Here is a 22,555-nt window from a genome sequence, read left to right as displayed (position 1 = left end):
CTGGAGGCAAAGATGGATAACTTACAGGAAACACTGACCAAAGAGATACAAGATCTAAAACTTAAGAAGAGATGCAAAATACGATAACTGAAATTAAAAAATTCACTAGAAGCAGCCAATAGCAGAATACAGGAGACAGAAGAACAAATAAGCAAGGTGGAAGACGGATGAGTGGAAATTACGGATGTGGAGCAGAAAAGAGAAAAAAAGATTGAAAACAAATGAAGAGAGTCTCAGAGATCACTGGGACATTGTTAAACACACCAACATCCATATCATAGGGGTGCCAGAAGGAGGAGAGAAAAGGGAACAAGAAAAATATTCCAAGAGATAATAGCCGAAAATGTCCCTAACATGGGAAAGGAACCACTCAATCAAATCCTGGAAGCACAATGAGTACCATATAAAATAAACCAAAGGAAGAATACACTGAGACACATATAAATCAAACTAACCAAAATTAAAGACAAAGGGAAAATCTTGAAAGCAGCCAGGGAAAAGAAACAAATAACATACAAGGGAACCCCAATAAGGTTATGGGCAGATTTTTCAGCAGAAACTCTGCAGGCCAGAAGGGAGTGGCATGATATACTCAATGTGATGAAAGGAAAAAGGCTCTAGCCAAGATTACTTTACCCAGCAAGGCTCTCATTCAGATTTGAAGGAGAAATCAAAAGCTTCACAGATAAGCAAAAGCTGAGAGAATTCAGCAACACTAAACCAGCCTTACAACAAATACTAAAGGAACTTCTCTAGGCACAAAAGAAAAAAACAGCAACAGGAAACAAAAATGCCACAAGTGACAAGGCTCACCAGTAAAGGTGTATATACAGAAAAGATACGAAATCATCCATGCACAATTATACCACCAAAATCAGAAATCATGAGAAGAGGAGGGTACAAAGGTAGGACACTGGAGATGAACTTGCAATTAAGAGAACAACAACTTAAAACCATCTCATATACATATACTCTTATATCAAAACTTCAGAATAACTGCAAGCCAAAAATCTACAATTGATACACAAACAAAAAGGAAAAATCAACTCAAATACAACACTAAAGATACTCATCAAACCAGAAGAGGAGAGAACAAGAAAAGAAGGGAAGAAAAAAGAGCAACAAAAACAAATCCAAACCAATAAATAAAATGGCAATAAGAACATACATATCAATAATTACCTTAAATGTTAATGGACTAAATGCCCCAACCAAAACACATAGACTGGATGAAGGGATATAAAAACAAGACCCATATATATGCTGTCTTCAAGAGACTCATTTCACTTCTAGGGACACATGCAAATTGAAAGTGAGAGGATGGAAGAAAATATTTCATGCAAATGAGAATCAAGAGAATGCTGGAGTCGCAATACTCATATCAGACAAAATAGACTTTAAAATGAAGAATATTTTAAGGAACAAAGAAGAACAATACATAATGATCAAAGGATCAATCTAAGAAGATATAACAATTTTAAATATCTATGCACCTAACATAGGTTCACCATAATATATAAGGCAACTGATAACAATCTTAAAAGGACAAATCAACAATAACACAATAATAGTGGGGGACTTTTAACACCCCACTTACAGCAATGGACAGATGAACCAGACAGAAAATCAATAAGGAAACCCAGGCCCTGAATGAAGCATTAGACCAGATGGATTTCATAGATATTTATAGGACATTCCATCCAGAAGCAACAGAATACACATTCTTCTCAAGTGCACATGGAACATTCTCTAAGATGGATCACATCCTGGGCTACAAATCCAACCTCGGTAACTTTAAGAAAATTGAAATCACATCAAGCATTTTTTTCCGACCACAACGCTATATGACTGGAAATCAACAACAAGAACAAAACTGCAAAAAACACAAACACGTGGAGACTCAACAACATGCTACTACACAACCAATGGATCCCTGAAGAAATCAAAGAGGACATTAAAAAATACCTAGAAGCAAATGACAACAAAGATATGACACTCCAAAACCTATGGGATGAGCAAAAGCCGTTCTAAGAGGAAAGTTTATAGCAATCCAAGCCCACCTCAGGAAACAAGACAAAGCTCAAATAACCAAGCTAACTTGACATCTAAAGCAGCTCGAGAGAGAACAGACAAGACCCAAAGTTAGTAGAAGAAAAGAAATCATAAAGCTCAGAGCAGAAATCAATGAAACAGAAACAAAGAAAACCACAGAAAAGATCAATGAAACGAAAAGCTGGTTCTTTGAAAAGATCAACGAAATTGAGAAACCCTTAGCCAGACTTTCCAGGGAAAAAAGAGAGAGGACTCCAATCAATAAAATCAGAAATGAAAAAGGAGAAGTAACAATGGACATCACAGAAATACAAAGGGTCATAAGAGACTACTCTATGCAAATATACGCCAATGAAATGGAAAATCTAGAAGGAATGGACAAATTTTTAGAAAAGTACAATCTTCCAAGACTAAACCAAGATGAAATAGAAGAGATGAATGGACCAGTCACAGGTACTGAAATTGAAACTGTGATTAAAAAACTTCCAACAAACAAAAGTCCAGGACCAGATGGCTTCACAGGCGACTTCTAGCAAACATTTAGAGAAGAGCTAACACCTCTCCTTCTGAAACTATTTCAAAAAATGGCAGAGGAAGGGATACTCCCACACTCATTCTATCAGGCCACCATCACCCTGATACCAGAACCAGACAAAGATGCCACAAAAAAAGAAAACTACAGGCCAATTTCACTGATGAACATCAATGCAAAAATCCTCAACAAAATACTAGCAAAGTATATCCAACAATACATTAAAAGGATTGTATATCATGATCAAGTGGGATTTACCCCAGAGATGCAAAGATTCTTCAATATCTGCAAATCCATCAGTGTGATACACCACATTAACAAACTGAAGAATAAAAACCATATGATCCTCTCAATAGACGCGGAAAAAGCCTTTGACAAAATCCAACACCCATTCAACCCTTCAGAAAGCGGGCATACCAGGAACCTACCTCAACATGATAAAGGCCATATATGACAAACCCACAACTAATATCATTCTCAATGGTGAAAAGCTGAAAGAATTCCTGCTGAGATCAGGAACAAGACAAAGATATCCGCTCTCCCCACTACCATTCAACATAGTTTTGGAAGTCCTAGCCACAGCAATCAGAGAAGAAAAAGAGAGAAAAGGAAACCAAATTGGAAAGTAAGAAGTAAAACTATCACTACTTGCAGATGACATGATACCATACCTACAGAATCCTAAAGACTCTACCAGAAAACTGTTAGAGCTCATCCATGAATTTCACAAAGTCGCAGGATACAAAATTAATACACAGAAATCGACAGCACCTCTACACAATGACAATGAAAGAGCAGAAAGAGAAATTAGGGAAGCAATCCCGTTTACCATGGCATCCAAAAGAATAAAATACCTAGGAGTAAACCTACCTAAAGAGACAAAAGACCTGTACTCTGAAAACTATAAGACACTGATGAAAGAAATCAAAGATGACACAAATAGATGGAAAGATATACCATGCTCGTGGATTGGAAGAGTTAATATTATCAAAATGACTATACTACCTAAGGCAATCTACAGATTCAATGCAATCCCTATCAAATTACCAAGGTCATTTTTCACAGAACTTGAACAAAATATTTTAAAGTTTATTTGGAAGCACAAAAGACCCAGAATAGCCAAAGACATCCTGAAAAAGAAAAATGGAACTAGAGGCATCAGGTTCCCTGACTTCAGACTATACTACAAAGCAACAATCATCAAAACTGTACAGTACTGGCACAAAGACAGAAATATAGATCTGTAGAACAGGACAGAAAGCCCAGAATTCAACCCACGCACCTACAGCCACCTAATCTATGGCAAAGGAGGCAAGAATATACAATGGAGAAAGGACAGCTTGTTCAATAAGTGGCGCTGGGAAAACTGGACAGCCACATGGAAAAGCATGAAATTAGAACACTCCCTAATACCATACACAAAAATAAACTCCAAATGGATGAAAGACCTACATATAAGACGAGACACTATCAAACTTCTAGAGGAAAACATAGGCCAAACACTCTCTGACAAAAACGACAGCAACATCTTCTCAGATCCACCTTTAGAGTATTGACCGCAAAAACAAAAATAAACAAATGGGACCTAATTAAACTTAAAAGTTTCTGCACAGCAAAGGAAACTCTAAACAACACAAAAAGACAACCCACAGAATGGGAGAAAAATCTTTGCAAGTGAGTCAACTGACAAGGGATTAATCTCCAAAATTTATAATCACCTTCTACCACTCAATACCAAAAAACAAACAACCACATCAAAAAATGGGCAGAAGATCTAAACAGACAGTTCTCCAAAGAAGACATACAGATGGCCAAAAAACACATGAAGAGATGTTCAACATCACTCATTATTAGAGAAAATGCAAATCAAAACCACGCTGAGGTACCACCTTCCACCAGCCTGAATGGCCATCATCCAAAAGTCTACAAACAGTAAGTGCTGGAGAGGGTGTGGAGAACAAGGAACCCGATTACACTGTTGGTGGGATTGTAAATTGGTGCAACCACTGTGGAAAGCAGTATGGAGATTCCTCAGAAAACTCAAAATAGAACTCCCATTTGATCCAGCAATCCCACTCCTGGGCATCTATCCAGAGAAAACCATGACTCGCAAAGACACATGTACTCTGATGATCACTGCAGCACTATTTTCAATAGCCAAGACATGGAAACATCGACAGAGGAGTGGATGGATCAAGAAGATGTGGTACATATACACTATGGAACATTACTCAGCCATTAAAATGAACAAAATACCAGCATTTTTAGCAAAATGGATGGACCTAGAAATTATCATGCTAAGTGAAGTCAGCCATACGAGACACCAATATCAAATGCTTTCACTGACATGTGGAATCTGAAAAAAGGACAGACTGAACTTCTTTGCAGACAGATGCTGACTCACAGACATTGAAAAACTTATGGTCTCCAGAGGAGACAGTCTGGGGGGTGGAGGGATGTGCTTGGGTTGTGAGATGGAAATCCTGTGAAATTGGATTGTTATGATCATTATACAACTACAGATGTGATAAATTCCTTTGTGTAATAAAACAATAATAATAATAATAAAAACCCACTGAGTGAGGCCAGGGATCAAACCTGCTTCCTCATGGACACTGTCAGGTTTTTAACCCAATGTGCCACAATGGGAACTCACCAGAATTCCCTTTCTACATCAATTATTGAAATGACGCTTATCTCCTTAGGGGAGGTTTTGACTCCATTAACCTGTTGCCAATCCATTCAAGGAGAGCTAAGGTTGAAACCAGAAATGCAGGAAATGAGGGGGTATTATTCCCGTTCAGGACTGACTCCCCCCTTTAATGGCCCAACACCTGTGGGTCAAGGCACCATCTAGGAAGACAAACAGGAAAAATCGATGCCATCAAGTCCCTGTGAAGATATTTACAAGCAAATAGCAATTTGAAGGGCCGCTCAAGGCCACTGGGTCAAGGCCCCTGCTCAAGTCTACTGGGTTCCTTTTGCTGCCGCATCTCTACCTGCAGGTTCCTGGGCAGGTCCTAGTACATACAGACTCCACAGGACAGACACTGTCTGTTTCTATTATCTCTTATGTCTTTGGAGTTACACATAGGGAACTGCTAGCTCTCCAGGTGAGCCTATGACATTCCACAGACTGCTGCCTGGGCTTCTGTTAATACTGCAACTGACAGCTAAAAAGCATAGGAAGCCACTTCCCTGAGTTCCCGTCGTGGATCAGTGGAAACAAAACTGACTAGCATCCATGAGGACTCGAGTTCATCCCTGGCTTCGCTCAGTGGGTTAAGGATCTGGCGTTGCTGTGAGCTGTGGTGTAGGTCACAGACACAGCTCAGATCTCAAGCTGCTATGGCTGGGTATAGGCCAGCAACTGTAGCTTTGATTTGAGCCCTAGACAGGGAACCTCCATATGCTGCAGGTGCGGCCCTAAAAAAAAGCAAAAAGAAAAGCCACTTGCCAAAGCATTGGCAACTCAGAGATGAGAGAAGAGGTATTTTATCTTACAGATGTTCAAACTCATTGAGCCAAATTTGTTAGTTATTGGTAATTTTTTAAATGTTTCATTCACTTTGAGGAGAAGCCAGTGTCTCTTGGTGTTCATGCTTCTCTTTGTACTAAGGATGATTTCTAGTTATGAATGGAATGTAACACTTTCACCACTGAGCTAGCTTTATAATAGTGCAAGCTATCTGTTGACTATTTACTACATGAAGTGTGGCGAGGAGTTCTGAAATAATCAGGGGGCCCACATACACACTTATTTCAATGCTTCTTTTGCCTCTTTTGATTGCAGGAAAATTCAGGCTACCATCCTCTTTGTATCAAAGTCAGTGCTTTTGTAATATACAGCACAAAAAAATGCATACAGATCCATCTGGGATTAGCCTTTAGAGATTTTAGGTATTTCACTTTAGTTATTCCACAGCAAATGCAAAATTTTACACATACATATAAAAAACATATATGTGTATGTATATATATATGGCTGTGTGCTTAGTGCTATTTGTCACATATTTAGAGTATATATAATGAACAGAAATTATATCTATTACATGTAACATATATTCTGTGTAACATGGACTAAATATATGACAAATTTTTTAAAATTACAAAATGCGTATTGGTTAAATATAATGGCAAGAAGGATTCTGATGCAGACACAGTTGCAAATTAATCCCACTTTGAGAAATTTAAGTTATTGTTTAAGTCTATTTTCATTCACAGCTACTAAAACAGCTGGTCTCTCCATAAACTGTCTTGCTTAGATAAAAAGAAAAAAAATGTTTAAAAGAAGCTTCATTAGCAAGAAACTACTGTATAGCATAGGGAATACTCAATACTCTACTCAATAGTGTGTAATAACCTATATGGGAAAAAATAATGGATATATGTATAACTGATGCACTTTGCTGTACACCTGAAATGAATATAACATTGTAAATCAACTATGCTCTGATAAAAATAAAATAAAATAAAATAAAATAAAATAAAATAAAATAAAATGTTTCATATTTATTAAGGCAGAGATATTGGTTATCTAGGATCACTGAACTGATACTAGCACAGATGACTGTTTGCTCAAATTAACGCACACCTGTGACCTAAAAGGTGTAAGCTCTGCTAAGAGACCAAGGAATATTCACTAAGGAAGCACCACTGACTCAAGTGCAGAGGTACAGAACCTGAAGAGCAGGAGAAAGTCACACCATGGGGGCAGACACCAGCTGGCGACCCACTGGGAAGTTACAGCCTAAGGGACTGGCAAATGCAGTGCTGCATATGTCTCCGTGTCTCTCTCTTCCCATCCTGCCATTTCTTTCTTTGCTTTGACATTACATCTAAAAGCACTTGGCCATGAGAGTTTTTTTTTTTCTCTTTAGGGTCACACCCCCGTGGCATATGGAGGTTCCCAGGCTAGGGGTTGAATCAGAGCTATAGCCCCCTCAACCCACTGAGTGAGGCCAGGGATCGAACCTGCATCCTCATGGATACTAGCCAGGTTGGTTACTGCTGAGCTATGATGGGAACTCCCCAGGAGACTCGTATGTCCACCAGCCATCTGTGTGATCTGTAACACTGAAAAAATGAGACTGATTCTCAGGGTTCAGGATCAGGGAAACACTTGGCTGCACATGACCTGGCCCGTTTCTCAACGAGGGACAAGGGAATTGTCCTGTGAGCTGGCTTATGTCTGTGCTGGAGAACAAGTCCCATTTTAATTCCTTTCAAACCCTCACACATCTCTAATGTCTCAAGTGGTCACCCCCATACTCCTGCAGTCCTATCTTCAAATGAAAAGAAACTTATAAGGTCTTCTGGTTAATTTATTCTTTCAAAAAGTTTTCATCCACCATTATTAAAAAAAGAAAAAAAGAATGGGATAAAAATCTCTATGTTGGAAAACCAAACCCTGGCTCCCCAGTGTCTCCCGAATGTGGTCAGACCTCCCCAGAGTTGGCTCAGAAGGGCAGACCTCAGCCTACGTGCAGCCTTGATCTCATTACATCCCTGGTGCCGCCCTAAGCTCCATCTTCAATCTGCCAGGACTCAGGGCACCAAAGGGCACTTAGTCATGACCAATAGGTAATCCTTCCCACCTAGCAACACCCCTCTTCTTCTATTTGCACCTGTCCAGCTGCACATTGTTAAACCCAATCTCAAATTATGCCTCCTTCAAGCACCCTCTTCTGGAGTTCCCGTCCTGGCTCAGGGGAAATGAATCTGACTAGCATCCATGAAGATGCAGGTTCGATCCCTGGCCTCGCTAAGTGGGTTAAGGATCTGGTGTTGCTGTGAACTGTGGTGTAGGTCGCAGATGCAGCTCAGATCAGCTCAGTTGCTGTGGCTGTGGTGTAGACTGGAGGCTACAGCTCCGATTTGACCCCTAGCCTGGGAACTTCCATATGCCTCAAGTGAGGCCCTAAAAAGACCAAAAAAAAAAAAAAAAAAAAAACCCTCTCCTGATCCTTCTGCCTTGACCTGCCTCATACCTCCCCACCCCGGGATGCCCTCAGGCCTTGGTCCTCTCTCATAGCTCCTGGTATCACAAGCTATTTCTGAACTGATGTCACTCCTGCCCATTTACAGTCAAGGGAGACCCCTGGCCATGACTTTCATCTTATTTATATATGAATGCCCAGGAGAGCTGGGCTGTTAACATGATTCTCCATAGCCACAATAGGTATCATTTACTGGGCCCTTTTTGGAGGCCACACCTGTGGCATGCAAAAGTTCCCAGGCCAAGGATCAAACCCATGCCACAGCAGTGATCCAAGTCACTGTAGTGACAATGCTGGATCCTTAACCCATTCAGCCATCAGGGAACTCCCCATTGGGTCCTTTTAACATGCAAGCATGCTAATAAACAATTGATAAGCAGGATCTCAATCTCATATGATCTTTGTAATGACTCTGTATAATTGTTGCAGTACTGCTATCCCCACTACAGGATAAGCAAAGAACCTCGAAGAAGCCCTATTCTGTTCCCCAAACAGGTTAAGCATGATTTCACCTTGGACCCTTGCACTGGCTATTCCCTCTGCCTGGCACATTCCTTCCCAGATCCATCACAATGGCTCTTGGCTTCAAGTGTTTGCTTAATGGACACTTGTCATGCAGAGCTTGGCCACCTGGCCCCATCTACTTTCGTAGTTTTTCTCTCTATGGCCTTTCTCTCCATCTAGGATCCTACCAGCATCAGACCATTACCTCTAAGAGGACAGGGACTCTGGTCTCTGTTGTTCACAGGTGTGTGTCCAGCACCTAGAAGAGTGCCTGGCACAAAACAGGTGCTGAGTAAATACTTGTTCAACTGAACCAACTAGTCAAGGTCACAGAGCTAGTAAGAAATGAAACGAAGATATGCACCCACATCTGCCTAGCCCCTCAATCCATGCCTCCTGTATTTGTGAAACTCAACAGAATGGAAGAATGATTTTTTCTAAATCTGCACCCATTATTCTTACTCATGCTTCTGCTTGTTCTGTCCTTAAATATTAAAATTACTCAGACTCCTTTGGAATTTCCCCAGCATTCATTCATGACTGTCAACATTCAAGTGCTGAGTTCCACGTTTCTTTGCTTGACAGTCTGTTTCTCAGCTGTCTCCCCCACCCCCACCCCCCAGTGGCTGCTCTTCATTGCCCTACAGACATTGTTTCCTGGGTACCATGCTTTCCTCTTGTTTTATGCTCTTATTTAGCTAGAATACGTCCCCCAATTACAGTAACTTTCTAGGAAAAATATGCATAGAAGATAGAATTTACGAGCACTTGCAAGTCTGAAAATATTTGATCCTCTTTTTTATAAATTACTGATGATTTGGCCATGTATAAAGCTTAGGTGGAAACTGATTTTCCCTTGGAACTTGGAGAGCATCACCTGAGCATCCTTTATCCTCCAGCATCACATATGCAAGTCAGGTGGCATCTGTCTTATTCCTCTCCAGATGTGTCTAGGGCTTTTTATATTAGTGCTGTGAAATTTCATAACACAAAACATGAAATATTTTCTATTCCAAGCACAGGGTATTTCCCAGGAAGACACAGGTACCCCCAGCTCTGAGGAATTGTTCTGTAATACTTCATTGATGATTTGCTTCTCTCCATTTTCTTTCTGGGGCTGCAGTGATATGTCAGATCTCTTGGATTTGTCCTTTATGGCTCTTGCAGCATTGTTCTCATTTTCTCTCTCTTTCCCTTTATGTCCTATCTTCCCAGTGAGTTTCTTGACTGTTCCCCACTCATTCTATCGAATTTGCAATATGGACAGTTAGATTTTTACAGCCTAAAAAAAGTTTTATTGTTCTTTAAGCCTCACATATCAATCCTATTCTTACTTAATAAATATAAGATCTTAAATCCTTCTCAGTCTTGAACCTAAAGTTTTAGCTTGTTTCCTTTAACCTTTACCTGTAAATCATCTCTATTTCTTCTGAGAGACAATTCATTCTTCTGTTTTTTTTTTTTCCCACGCCACTAATTCACACGAATTCCTCAGTAATCCTTGCTAATTTCTCATATTTGAGAACGAGAAACCCAGTGGCGGAAGCTTCTGCCACAACCTCAATAGAAGTGTTTCCCACTGGGCTGCCCCTGTGTTAGAATTTATGACAAGGAGGGTGGGGTGTATGGGTTGGCACTGTTTTTGCTAAATAAGAAGGTAGCGGGTATCATTGAGCCCCTGCTAGCCTCCTTCCTCACAGGCCTGTGTGAAATGAACTTTATCTAGGCCATGGACAGCCATAACTCAAGTCTTAACTTTCTCGGGCAATTTGTTCAATTTCTTCAAGAGACCACACCTGGTCTTCGCCCTGGAGTGAGCACTGGCCAGGGGGGCGCCATCTTGGTAGGAGGGAGGGGATGCAGTGGGAGGAGGGGGCCAACTTAGAAGTGTCTCCAGCAATGACCTTCAAGAGACCCCTCCATCTTGAACTCACTTCTCTCTCCAGACCCCCAGTTCAACTCTGACAGTTGAACCTGTCCAAGCATTCACTCAAGACAGCCAGCCAGTCCACCTCTGCCAGGCTGACAGATTCTTGGGCGAAATGTCTACAATTTCATTGTTTATTACTTGTACTTGCCTAGCTTTCTAGAAAATTTTCCTTGCTTTTTGGTGACGCCCACATGATGGCCTCTGTGTTCTTGTCTCTTCTGTGACTTTACTCCCCATTATAATCTTGCACCTTTTTTTTTCCCAGAGGGTCTGAGACTTGGGAGAGTAATGTCATCTTACTGTTGTCCAAGATACACTGACATCTTCCAAGTTAAAGTTACCTAAGTATCACTAGTGCTAGAAAGGCTTGCATGGAATTCTACATAAGATGCCACTCTCCTATAAAAGAACAAAAAAGACCCATATACCCCATTTTAACTAGCAAGGCCGCCATGCAGTAAGGAGAGAAGAGGAGATATTAATTTCTGGGAATCAACAAAGAAGAAAGACCTCTGGAAAGCCTTTGGGGCCCTTAGCATCTCAAACATTTAGTTCCAGATCCAGCTACTAACTTAACAAAAAGGCATGTTAAAAGGGTCAAACTGCATCCCTGCTGCAGTTTGACCTGGATGAACATCAACTGGATAGAAATCAGACACTATGCAAATGCAATCAGACACTCCATAGAGTGACTTTATAAAGGAAAATCTGATTGCCATTCCTGGGAGTCCCAGGCTCCAGGCAGATGAAGGCTTGCTAGACAGGGGTCAGAGGAGGTTTGCTAAAGAGATTTTAGTACCTATTCTCCCTGGAGAGAAAGCCTGGACCACTCAGACACAGGATCCCAGAGTTACATAGGGCCAAGGGCTGGCTGAATAATGGCTTTGTTGGTGGAGGCTGGAGAGGGTCAATGAGTGGGAATTGTTCCACACCCCTGGAGGGTGCTGGGTTGCAGGGCGGCAGGGTGCCCGGTGCAGAAAAGGGATCTCCTTTGCATTCCGAACCAGAAGACATCTTGGCAGGGTCTGGGCTCTGGAGCAAGAGCTTCTGAGGAGGGGGCTGGGACTGAAGGGGGTGGCCAGCATGGAATGCAATGGAGCTTCTACAGTTGGGGAGCGGATCTCAGTGGGGTTCAGTCCCCAAGAACCCGTGGACGTTCAGGTTAATGGCCAACCTCAACCATTTTCAAAAGAAGATTACGGAGTTGACTGACATCACATCCTAATTAGTAAATTAGGATGTGCAGATCATATCCTAATTAGTAAATCTAAACCAGGATTGATTTCTTTTTTTTTTTTTTTTAACTAAAGGGTGTGCTAGAAGGGTCACATGACTTGTTCAGATGTTTGTCTACAGGCAGGGGAAGGTCGCCTTCAGGAAAAGCAATTTAAAGGGGCAGAAGCAGCTAGGTATCATATTGCATTCCAACCACATCCAAGTGCTGTGTGATAAACAAACTCACTCACTGCCCGGACTCCATGTTTCCTCTGAGAACTTGACAACAGAGACTACAAAGCTTTCATTTAGAATTAGGCTTTTTTCTTTTCTTTCTCATAACAGATGCACCTGGAAGTATTAACAAGCCAGGGAATGGTTCTAAAATCTCCAAACACACAAATGTGGAGTTACAAGTGTGTGATTCCTAATGACCAGTCAGTTTGAGGTCTGTTTGGCTGGCTCACAAGAGGGACACACCCAGATAGAATTCCTCTCCATATTAGGTCAGTTTGCATAACAATCGTTGGTTAAGAATCTTCACTTAATTCATTTCATTTTTTTGCCTAAAAATAAGCTTCTGATGTTTGACTTAACTTTAATGCATATTTACAACTCAGATTTCTATTTTTAACAGGATTAATTTTGCTCTAAACCAGAAAATGAAAGGATTATGTTATCTGCTTTACAAAATTGAAAAAAAAAAAATCTGGTACTGGTAGGCATACTCTACAGGATGTTGACACATTTTTGAGATATTCTTGCTTCTTCAAAATCACTAGTCATTTAAATAAGTTGAAAACTTATGTTGTATTTCTACATCCTTGGTGTTTTTCTTCAATAACAAAATATACTGCTTCTATCCATACATCAGGGTATTGAAGAGTATGGAGATGCCAGATTCAAAATGATCCAGGTTCAAATCACATCCTTGTCATTTCCAGCCAAAGGAACTTGGGGCAAATAACTTATCTCTTATAAGCCTCAGTTTTCAAATCTGTAGATTGGGGGTAGGAATTGCAGCTACCTCATTAGGTTGTTAGAAAACTAGGAATCCAGATTGCAAAGTGTCTGACAGATTGCCAGAGATAAAGCAAATGTTTTATACTGCAATATCATATAACATCATTTTAGTCATCATGCATGAAATGAACCCATTTAATTTTTAAATCATGAAAAATAAAATAATGCAACCTGTCAGGAGAAAAATGTAAAAACTAGTTATGCTATCTCTTTAGCCATCTTCTTCCTCTGTCTTTTAGTAAGTGGTAATTTTTGGACTGTCCCATGTCAAAATGGGGGGGGGGGGTTGATAATGGGATCTGGGAGCAGGGAAGGACTCTCCCAACACCTTCTGAAGTGTTTCTCTGTCTATTTTTTCTTTATAAATTCCATCCTCCACAGAGGTCCCCAAACAGAGTTTTTAACATGCAAGTACAATCATGTCACCCCCTCTGCAGAAGAAGATTACAAGAGCTTTACGTCTCCTCTCCTCCTCTGCATCTTCCACCATCCCCCCCCACTTAGTTTTAGCTCAAGAAACCCTGATCCTCTGGTGGCCTCTAGCCCCTCCCACTGCCACCCTTCACTACATACCGTCTCTATTTTTTTGTAATTTATTTAAAAATTGAAGAAGAGTTAATGCACAATGTTCTGTTAGTTTCTGGTGTACAGCAAAGTTATACCTTATCACAAGATACTTAACAAAGTTCCCTGTGCTATATAGTAGGTCCTTGTTTTTTATCTATTTTATATATAGTAGTGTGTCTTTATTAATACCAAACTCCTAATTTACCCCTCACCTCTCCCCTTCCCCTTTGGTAACCATAAGTTTGTTTTCTATGTCTGTGAGTCTGCTTTGTAAATAAGTTCATTTGTATCCTATTTTGGATTCCATATATAAGTGATAGGATATTTGTCTTTCTCTTTCTGATTTACTTCACTTAGTATGATAATGTCTAGGTCCATCCATGTTGCCAAAAATGGCTAAGAAATATTCCATTGTATATATGTACCACATCTTCTTTATCCATTCATCTGTCAATGGACACAAAGGTTGCTTTTAGGTTTTGGCTATTGTAAATAGCACTGCTGTGAACATTGGAGCCCATAGTTTTCTCCTGATAAATGATCAAGAACGGACTTGCTGGATCACATAGTAACTTTATTTTGAACTTTTTAAGGAACCTCCATACTGTTCTCCATAGTGGCTGCACCAATATACATTCCCACCAACAGTGTAGGAGGATTCCCTTTTCTCCACACCCTCTCCAGCATTTATTATTTGTAGACTTGTGATGATGGCCGTTCTGACTGTAGTTTTGGTTAGCATTTCTCTGGTAAATAGCGATGTTGGGCATCTTTTCATGAGCTTTTTGGCCATCTGTATGTCATCTTTGGAGAAATGTCTATTTAGGTCTTCTGCCCCATCTGTACTCTGTGGCATGGCTCTAGCCGCCCTTTCTCCTTAGTTCTGTCTATAGCAAAATTTCCCACTAGCTCTGTCTATATTGCTCAGCTCTGAAGCCACTGCATCAAGGAAGCATCCATGGGGCACATCCACCCCCCTACCCCAGCTCCACAAGATGCCCCTCTTGGAGAGAAGGGAAGATATTAATTTCTGTGAATCAACAAAGAAGAAAGACCTCAGGAAAGTCTTTGGGGCCCTTAGCATCTCAAACATTTAGTTCCATAGGAACCAACCTCTGTCTCACTCTAATACTGGGCTTTAAACTGTCCACTTATATATCTGTTCCCAAACTAGCTTCCCTGAAGGCCGATTATCCCTCACACATCTCTGTCTTTCCTACACAGAAACTGGCATGACTCGGGACTCAAAAGATCTACTGTGTCTGAAGCAAAAATGAATGACTTCTTCATAGCACACCTAAGTTAATATGGTAGGTATTATTAAATGATACACAAATTTTTATTGTGCCAACAAATGTGCTAGTGCTTTATATACATTATTTTATTTAAGTCTGAGATTATGAGAGATGAGAGCTACTACTGTGATTCCCTAGGGGATAGACTGATTTCAAACAGGTGAGTAACGCTTCTAACTTGTGGGACAAGGCAGGGCTGGGCTTCCATTCAGGCACCACTGTATGCTGAAAAAAAGAAATTGTTTATAAAGAGAAGAAAGGAAAAGTTCTGAGAGCCCTTTGGACTCTGACAACATACGATCTGAAAAATGACACTGTTCTCAGTCTAATCCAAACTGTGTTTTCCCCGATGGCTGAAACTTGGATCTCTGGCCAGACTTTATAAAGCTTCACCACTGGGAAAAGTCTAGTGGAAAAGGTGGACTGTAAGCTCCTCACCAGTCACCCACTGAGACTGAAAATGACCTGAAATCCTCAGACAGAACTTGTAAATTTCTGTAAATGTTGGTAGACAGAAGCTTCTTGAAAACATTACACAGGTTTTTCCTTTCTAGTTCTTCTCCACAGTACTCTCTGGGACAACACCCTCTCCTTTCAGTACAGATCAGCCAGCACCCCTCACTGAAACTGCTCTTGCAAGGTCACCAATGAGTACACACTGCTAAGCCAAGGTCAGAAGACAGTCTACCTTTGTCCGGACTTCTTAATTGCATTGGACATAGTTGATTGATCCTGAGACATGCTCTTTTCTTGGCTTCTAAGAAATGACACTGACCTATGCTTCTATCTTCTCTCTTTCTTTTGCTGGTTCCTGCTCAACTCCAAGAGCTCTACATTTGTGAAAGGAATCCAGGCTCAGTCCTTGGTCCTCCCTCTCTCTCTCTTTTTTTTTCTTTTTAGGGCAGCACCTAAAAAGAAAGTTCCCAGCCTTGGGATTCAATCAGAGCTGCAGCTGCCGGCCTATGCCACAGGCACAGCAACACCAGATTCCAGCCACTTCTGCAACCTACTCCACAGCTTGAGGCAATGCCAGATCCTTAACTCACTGAGCAAGGCCAGGGATAGAACCTGCATCCTCACAAAGTCAGGTCCTTAACCTGCTGAGCCACCATGGGAACTCCTCAGACCTCTTCTCTCTATACTTACTTTCTAGGTAATGTCTTCTAGACTCACAGTTTCAAATACCATGTACTTGCTGATCACTCCCTAATTTTAATCTCCACCCTGGGCTGCTCCCGTGAACTCCAACCTGTGTGTTCAAATGTCTATTTCACATGTGTATTTTGCCAGATGGATATCACATACCCAAAACCACGATCTTAATATTCACCAACGCTGCCCCCAAACCCAACCATATCCCTCTGCATTCTGCCCCATCTCAGTTGGTGGTGACTCCATTCTTCTGGTTATTAAGTCAGTGGCATCCTTGGGTCCTCTTTCTCTTAGTCCATGAGACCTAGTCCATGAGACCATCTGGTTGGCTCTACTTTATCCAGAATGACACTACTCTTCATAACCTCCAGTTCTACCATCCTGCCCCAAACCATGATCATCTCTTGCCTACATCACTGTAATACCTCCCAAGATATAGTCTCCCTTTTGTCTTTGATCTCTTACAGTGTATTCTCAACATAGTGGCCTATGACCCTGTTTTAAATCAGTGCAGATCATGTCACTCCTCTGCTCAGATCCTCAGCAGCTCCAGTGGATAGGGTCCAGCCAGTATCCTGAAATCTTCATTAAGGCTTACAAGGCCTTCCCTAATCTGGCCTTCTCCCCCACTGCCACCCTTGCTTGTCACCTGGATGACCTCCTGTCATTTCTTTGCCCTCCTTCTCTTTGCCCTCATTGGTTTTCTTGCTATTCTGCAAACACACCAGAAACACCTCCATTGTACCAGCCTTTGAACTTGCTGTTCTTCAGCTCAGAACGCCCTTCCTCTAGATAGTAATATAGCTATTTCCCTCACTTCCTTCATGATGAGTGACTCAAAAGGCACCTTCTAATGAGAGCTTTCCCTGGCCACTCTGCCAAAAATCCTTGTGACTTTTTGTCTTCTCCAGCTGAAATGAGGCCAGGGATTTGCGTTAATATCGATCAATTCTGTACCCCTAGGGTCTAAATCAGCGCTAGTGCATAAGAGGTCTTTACTAAATAATGAAAGGAATTAATTTATTCCATAGTGAAACTTACTACCTATCTCGTATTCACACTTCCTAGCTGTTAGTGACAAATCTCCAAAGTCACAATTCTGAAAACTTTCCAAAGGCTATTTTCAGTCTTGACTTTGTGATTTCTCTCTCTCTCTCTCTCTCTCTTTTTTTTTTTTTTTTTTTTTTTTGCTTTTTAGGGCTGCACTTGTGGTGTATGGAAGTTCCCAGGCTAAGGGTCAAATCAGAGCTACAGGTGCTGGTGTACATCACAGCTCATGCCAACACCGGATTGAGGCTGGGGATCGAACCTTCATCTTCATGGGTACAAGTCAGATTCATTTCCAGGGTGCTGCAGTGGGAACTCCCTTGACTTTGTGATTTCAATTAGCAAAATGGCTCCAACTTCCTGATGCCTAGAACAGTATCAAGCACTCAGATTCAGGTATGGAGCCCCAAAGCTCCAATATTCCTGACCTCTCACAAATGTTAAAAATCAGTCCCTGTGACTTTCCTGGGCCATCATTTGCTCATTTCTAAATGGGGCCAAGGATTGATCTTATGCAACCCAAGTATTTATGCAGAGTTATAGAATAATTTGAAACTCAAACACCGCCAGCAGAAATTTGCATGAAAAAAACCCTTTAAATGAATATTGAAAAGTATGCATTCGAAACAGAGTCATTCAAACAATGAAAGAACTCATTGTAGCTCCAAAATTAAGAATCTTCAATGGCACATTGATTTTTTGCCCCCACCAGGTAATAAAAATGAAATAGGGTCAGAGAATGTGAGGAACTGATGGAAATGGGGAAGGAAGTGAAGGTTCATGGGACTGTGCTGAGCATCTGGAGTTCTCTTATTTCTGGACAAAGCCTCCCTACTCCTAAACAGACAGACAGACAGACAGACAGATAGACACACACACATCACATCCTCAGAAACATTATTCCAGATACTAGCCTCCAAGCAACCTTCACAACACTTTCACTTTGAAAACTTCTTTCTATATTCAATGACAGATGGAGCTGTCAGGCTCTCTTCCCGCCCCATTCACACTCCCCCAGCCTATCCAGGAGACCCCCCCATCCCTGGTTTTACTGAAGTAATAACAATGTAACATGCACAGGGTAAGCACGTTTGATCACTGGGAGAAAGATCTGGAAGCTCAGACTCCCCGTTTCTTTCTCCATTTCTGTGCAGGAAACGAAATGGCCTTTGGCAAGTCACCCAAATGGTCTGGGACTCAGTGGCTTCCTCTCTCTGGTGGCTGGGAAGGCTCTCATGGCACCTGAGCCTCCCACAAGCTCCCTCTATCCTTAGTTTCCTGCCCTTGCATGATCCAGATGATCCAGTAACTTATTTCACAAACTGCTAAAACGAAGTTTCCAAACTTATACAAACAAGGTTTCCATACAGGTCTCCTAGCCTCTTCTAATCAGACTGTCACTTCTGTGTCTCTACCTAATAGGTATTTTGATATTTTCACTGGGTTGGCATCTATGACTGCCACTTCCAAAAATTCTATTAAAGACAGAGGAGTGAATGAGAGGAAATAAACATACTGAGCATCATTGGGGAGCAGCAGAAATCCAGCCTGCATCCAGTTAGGCCAGGCCAATCCACACCGGCAATTACTGTGCTGAATTTAAAAAGCCCTTGGACACCTGCCTCTCGGGTGCAACAAGTTTCTTTTTTCATCCTATTTATCTTCACAGTCAACTATTTATATTAAGAAGGGAAACATACGAGTGCAGCATCTGTTACTAGAGTGACACAATTACCAAATTCTTTCATAAGAGGAAAAAAAAAATCGACAGTAAATCTAGGTTCGTTGTCAGGCGCTTTAGAAGACAAAACATTAGTCTTTCAATCATAGTGTCTCGTTTAAGCTGAACATATGGTGCCACCAGCAGAGAATCACCAGCTCAGCCTGGCCTCTGATGGGCATAATGACCCCTCTTCTGAATTGGCAGACAAAAAAGTAGGCTTCATCTCAAAACTCCAGTCCAGCCCAGCCCCTCTGTCCCTCTGCTAAGCAAGCAACAAACTCAAGGAACTGTATCTTTGGTCACTTTCCCCCACTTCTGTAATCTATGTCAATTCAATGATAGGTATGGGAGTGACCTTTACTCTTCCCAGTGACTAAACTTAAACAAAATATAATACATTTGAGCCGTAACAATGTAGTAAAAAAAAAAATCAAGGTAATTCATCATTGGTTACTTTGTCACTATTGAAAACTATGTAATCTGAATGTCTGCTTTGGGAAAATTCTGCACTTTTCCCCTACAACCAAATGTAGGTAACTATAGCTGATCCTAGAAATACCGTGAATTTTTTTTATTATTTCTTCATTCTGTTTCTGGATACCATCAACAGGTCAATGTGACTTTATTAAATCTGACTTAAAGGATGGATGTCTTAGTCTTCAGATGAGGGGAGGTGGGAGGAAGAGAGAGAGAAGGAGGGAGGGAGAGACAGAGAGAAGAGGAGGAGGGATGGAAGAGAGAGAGGTAGAGACACTAAGAGTTCGAGCGATTGTATTACTTCCAAAAAGAACCTGCAGATTTAAGTTTGGATGCTAACTCAGACTACCTAGAGATGCCCCGCCACCCTCTACCTTCAGCAAATGCTAAACACCGGCCCTCAGCCACACCCAGCTCCAGCCCGTTCCAGCCCGGCGGTCTGCCTCCAGCCTGCGCGGTACCCCACCACGCGCCCAGGAGTGCCCGTGGCCGAGCCGCGGGCGGCGAGCCCTTTACCTGCCAGGCTCCCCGGCCTCTGGAGGGTGGCCGTGGCATACAGCTCCTGCGAGTGCTTGCCGTAGGGCTCGGACGCGTGGACCAGGCGCTTGGTGGGCGACAGGGTGGCGTACGTGCCAATGGTGGAGCTCAGCTGGTGGATGGGCGAGGAGGAGATGGTGGACTGCACGGTGGGGGGCGAGGTCACGCGGATCGGGGACAGGCCGGCCGAGGACACGACGATGTTGATGGGCGAGCTGGTGCTGTAGGACTTGGCCAGGCGGCTGGGCGACTGCTTGGGAGAGGAGCCGCGGGGCGCGGCGTAGGCGGCGCCCTCGGGGGCCGAGCCGCCGCGCTGCAGCTTGGTGGGCGAGCCGCCCTGAGGCGCGGCCAGCGGGGAGCCCCCGCGCGGGGGCGCGGGCAGCGTGGAGCTCGAGTAGTAGAGCGCGGCGGCGGCGGCGGCGGCGGGCGGCGCTTCGGGCAGGTGGAAGGCGCTGCCCAGGCTGGGCGCGAACGGCTCCCGCGGCGGCGGCGGCGGCGGCGGCGCGGGCTCGGGCCCCGCCAGGTGCCCCGCGCGGCTCGTGGTGCCCTGTGCGCGGGAGAGCAGAGAACACGCGCTCTTAGCCAGCGGCAAGCAGAGGAAGCCCCGCGCGCGCCGCCCGGCCCTGGCGACCCGGGAATGCTCGGGCGTGCGGGGGATCGAGCCGCACGCTCCCCTTGAGCCGCTTGGGAGGGGCTCTTCTCCGACTCCTAGCCAAACCCGGTAGCCAAGGGCGGCCGACCCGGGAATGGGGGTCCGGTCTGGTAAGTGAGGCACGGATTCTGCTTACACATCTCAGAGTTTTCTGGAATAGCAGAGGCATCGCATTAGTCACCGTAAGCTTTGAAAAGGCCACCCAGCAGGGCCATTGGTTCTACCTGAAGGCAATCACGATCTGTCAGTTTTACTGAGAAATGCGGGCGTTCAGTCTTTTCTCCTCCGCGTCCCCTCCGCTCCCACCCGCACCGGCATTTCATCAGATACAGTTTCTACCTCTGAAACTGGCCAAGTTGTGTACTTATCTGGAGACCATAAGAAATAAACATACTTCGTGGAGTTTATTGTCGCTCTTTTCCCGCTGATTCTTCTTAGCGGATAAATTAAAAGGGCGCGCGGGGCGGGGGGGATTAAGTCGGACTACATATGCTTGGGCTTTCAGGATTTAAAAACAGCATTTCTAGAGGAAGCTGAGCAATGGTAAATGAAAAGAGTAAGAAAGCCTCCCTTTTCTAGATTTTAAACGCCGGGCTCCAAATCTTTCAGCACCTCTTTCTCCAGCTCGCTTTTAAGAGCCCCCTGCAGCTGTGTCTTCAAATTGAAAGCCAGTGGCCTCTCATTTATTTACTAGAACACAAAAGACAACAAGGACCGGGGTGGAGCTGGAGAGACAGTCGGAGGGGAAAGTACTTTCCCTGAATCTAGTCCAGAGACAAATTTGCATTCGAATGAAAACACTACATTGTCACCACTTCTGGGCAGGAGGTCTGGGATCTTCCAGGCTTTCCCGGAGGAGCAGAAAAGTTTTTGAGAGCAGGCTGGTGTGAAAAGGGGGAACGGTTGGTTATGAAACTGGGGGGCGGGAGAATTAGGTGGGGAGGAGGAAGCGGGTGAGCTGGAGGGAAGAGGGACTGAGAGAGACTGAACAGATGCTCTCCATTAAAAGTTTCAATTATGCTTATCCACCGGTTTTGAAATGGCAATTGTCAAATAACAAACTGGACACTTCCATCCACACACAGCATTCCAAATTTTATCTGGAATGTCAAGTCCGTGTGAAGATCTGAGAGAGTTTATTGAGCAACATCAAAAGCCTTTATTAAGAGCAGCCTAGGAGAGTTCCATTCGTGGCTCAGCGGTTAGCAAACCCCATTAGCATCCATGAGGACGCAGATTCGATCCCTGGCCCCGCCCAGTGGGTTAAGGTTCCGGCTTTGCCGTGAGATCCCAGGTGTAGCTCAGATCTGGTGTTGCTGTGTCTGTGGCATAGGCCTGCAGCTGTAGCTCTGATTGGACCCCTAGCCTGGGAAAAAAAGCATCCTGGATAGAGAGGGAGGTAACAGACCATTGAAGGAGATTCTATGTGAGGGCTGTGTGTGTGTGTGTGTTTATTTATATATGATGTATATGTTTTGTATCTTTGCATATGTGGGTAATGTGTATTTATTTATACATGATGTATATATTTTATATATTTGCATATATGATATGTGGGTATGTGTGTGTATGTATTTATCAATCCACTCACAAAGTTTCTCTCCTTGACAAAACTCTGGTTAGGCTCCTCTGAACTCTCACCTAACAAGGCTCTGCATTGTCCAGTTTTAGCAAGAATACTATTGGTCTGTTTAGCCAGAATCCTCTTCCCCCTGATGTTTCCTCTTAGTAATTTTCCATCCACTGACCACCAAGCTATTCCTTGGCTATACATTCCTACTTTTCCTTGTTGGATTTGAAATTGAGCCCAGTTCTATACTTCAATTGAGGTCTGTTTCCCCCTCTTGCAA

At 42.9% G+C, this 22,555-nt stretch overlaps 1 protein-coding gene across 3 annotated transcripts in view; it reads right to left on the bottom strand.

Moving 5' to 3' along the window:
- CTNND2 (catenin delta 2) overlaps window positions 1-22,555 on the bottom strand; it is a 1,041,823-nt gene that overhangs the window by 430,714 nt on the left and 588,554 nt on the right. For all 3 annotated transcript variants that reach the window (XM_047768122.1, XM_047768109.1, XM_047768114.1), the window contains exon 7: window positions 20,033-20,600. In XM_047768122.1, coding sequence (XP_047624078.1) covers window positions 20,033-20,600 — 568 coding nt within the window. The remainder of the gene's footprint in view (window positions 1-20,032; window positions 20,601-22,555) is intronic.

The sequence above is a fragment of the Phacochoerus africanus genome, chromosome 1, assembly GCF_016906955.1.
Source record: "Phacochoerus africanus isolate WHEZ1 chromosome 1, ROS_Pafr_v1, whole genome shotgun sequence".
NCBI lineage: Eukaryota > Metazoa > Chordata > Mammalia > Artiodactyla > Suidae > Phacochoerus > Phacochoerus africanus.
The sequence above is the reverse complement of the archived record's forward strand: the minus strand, read 5'-3'. Positions and strand labels throughout refer to the sequence as shown.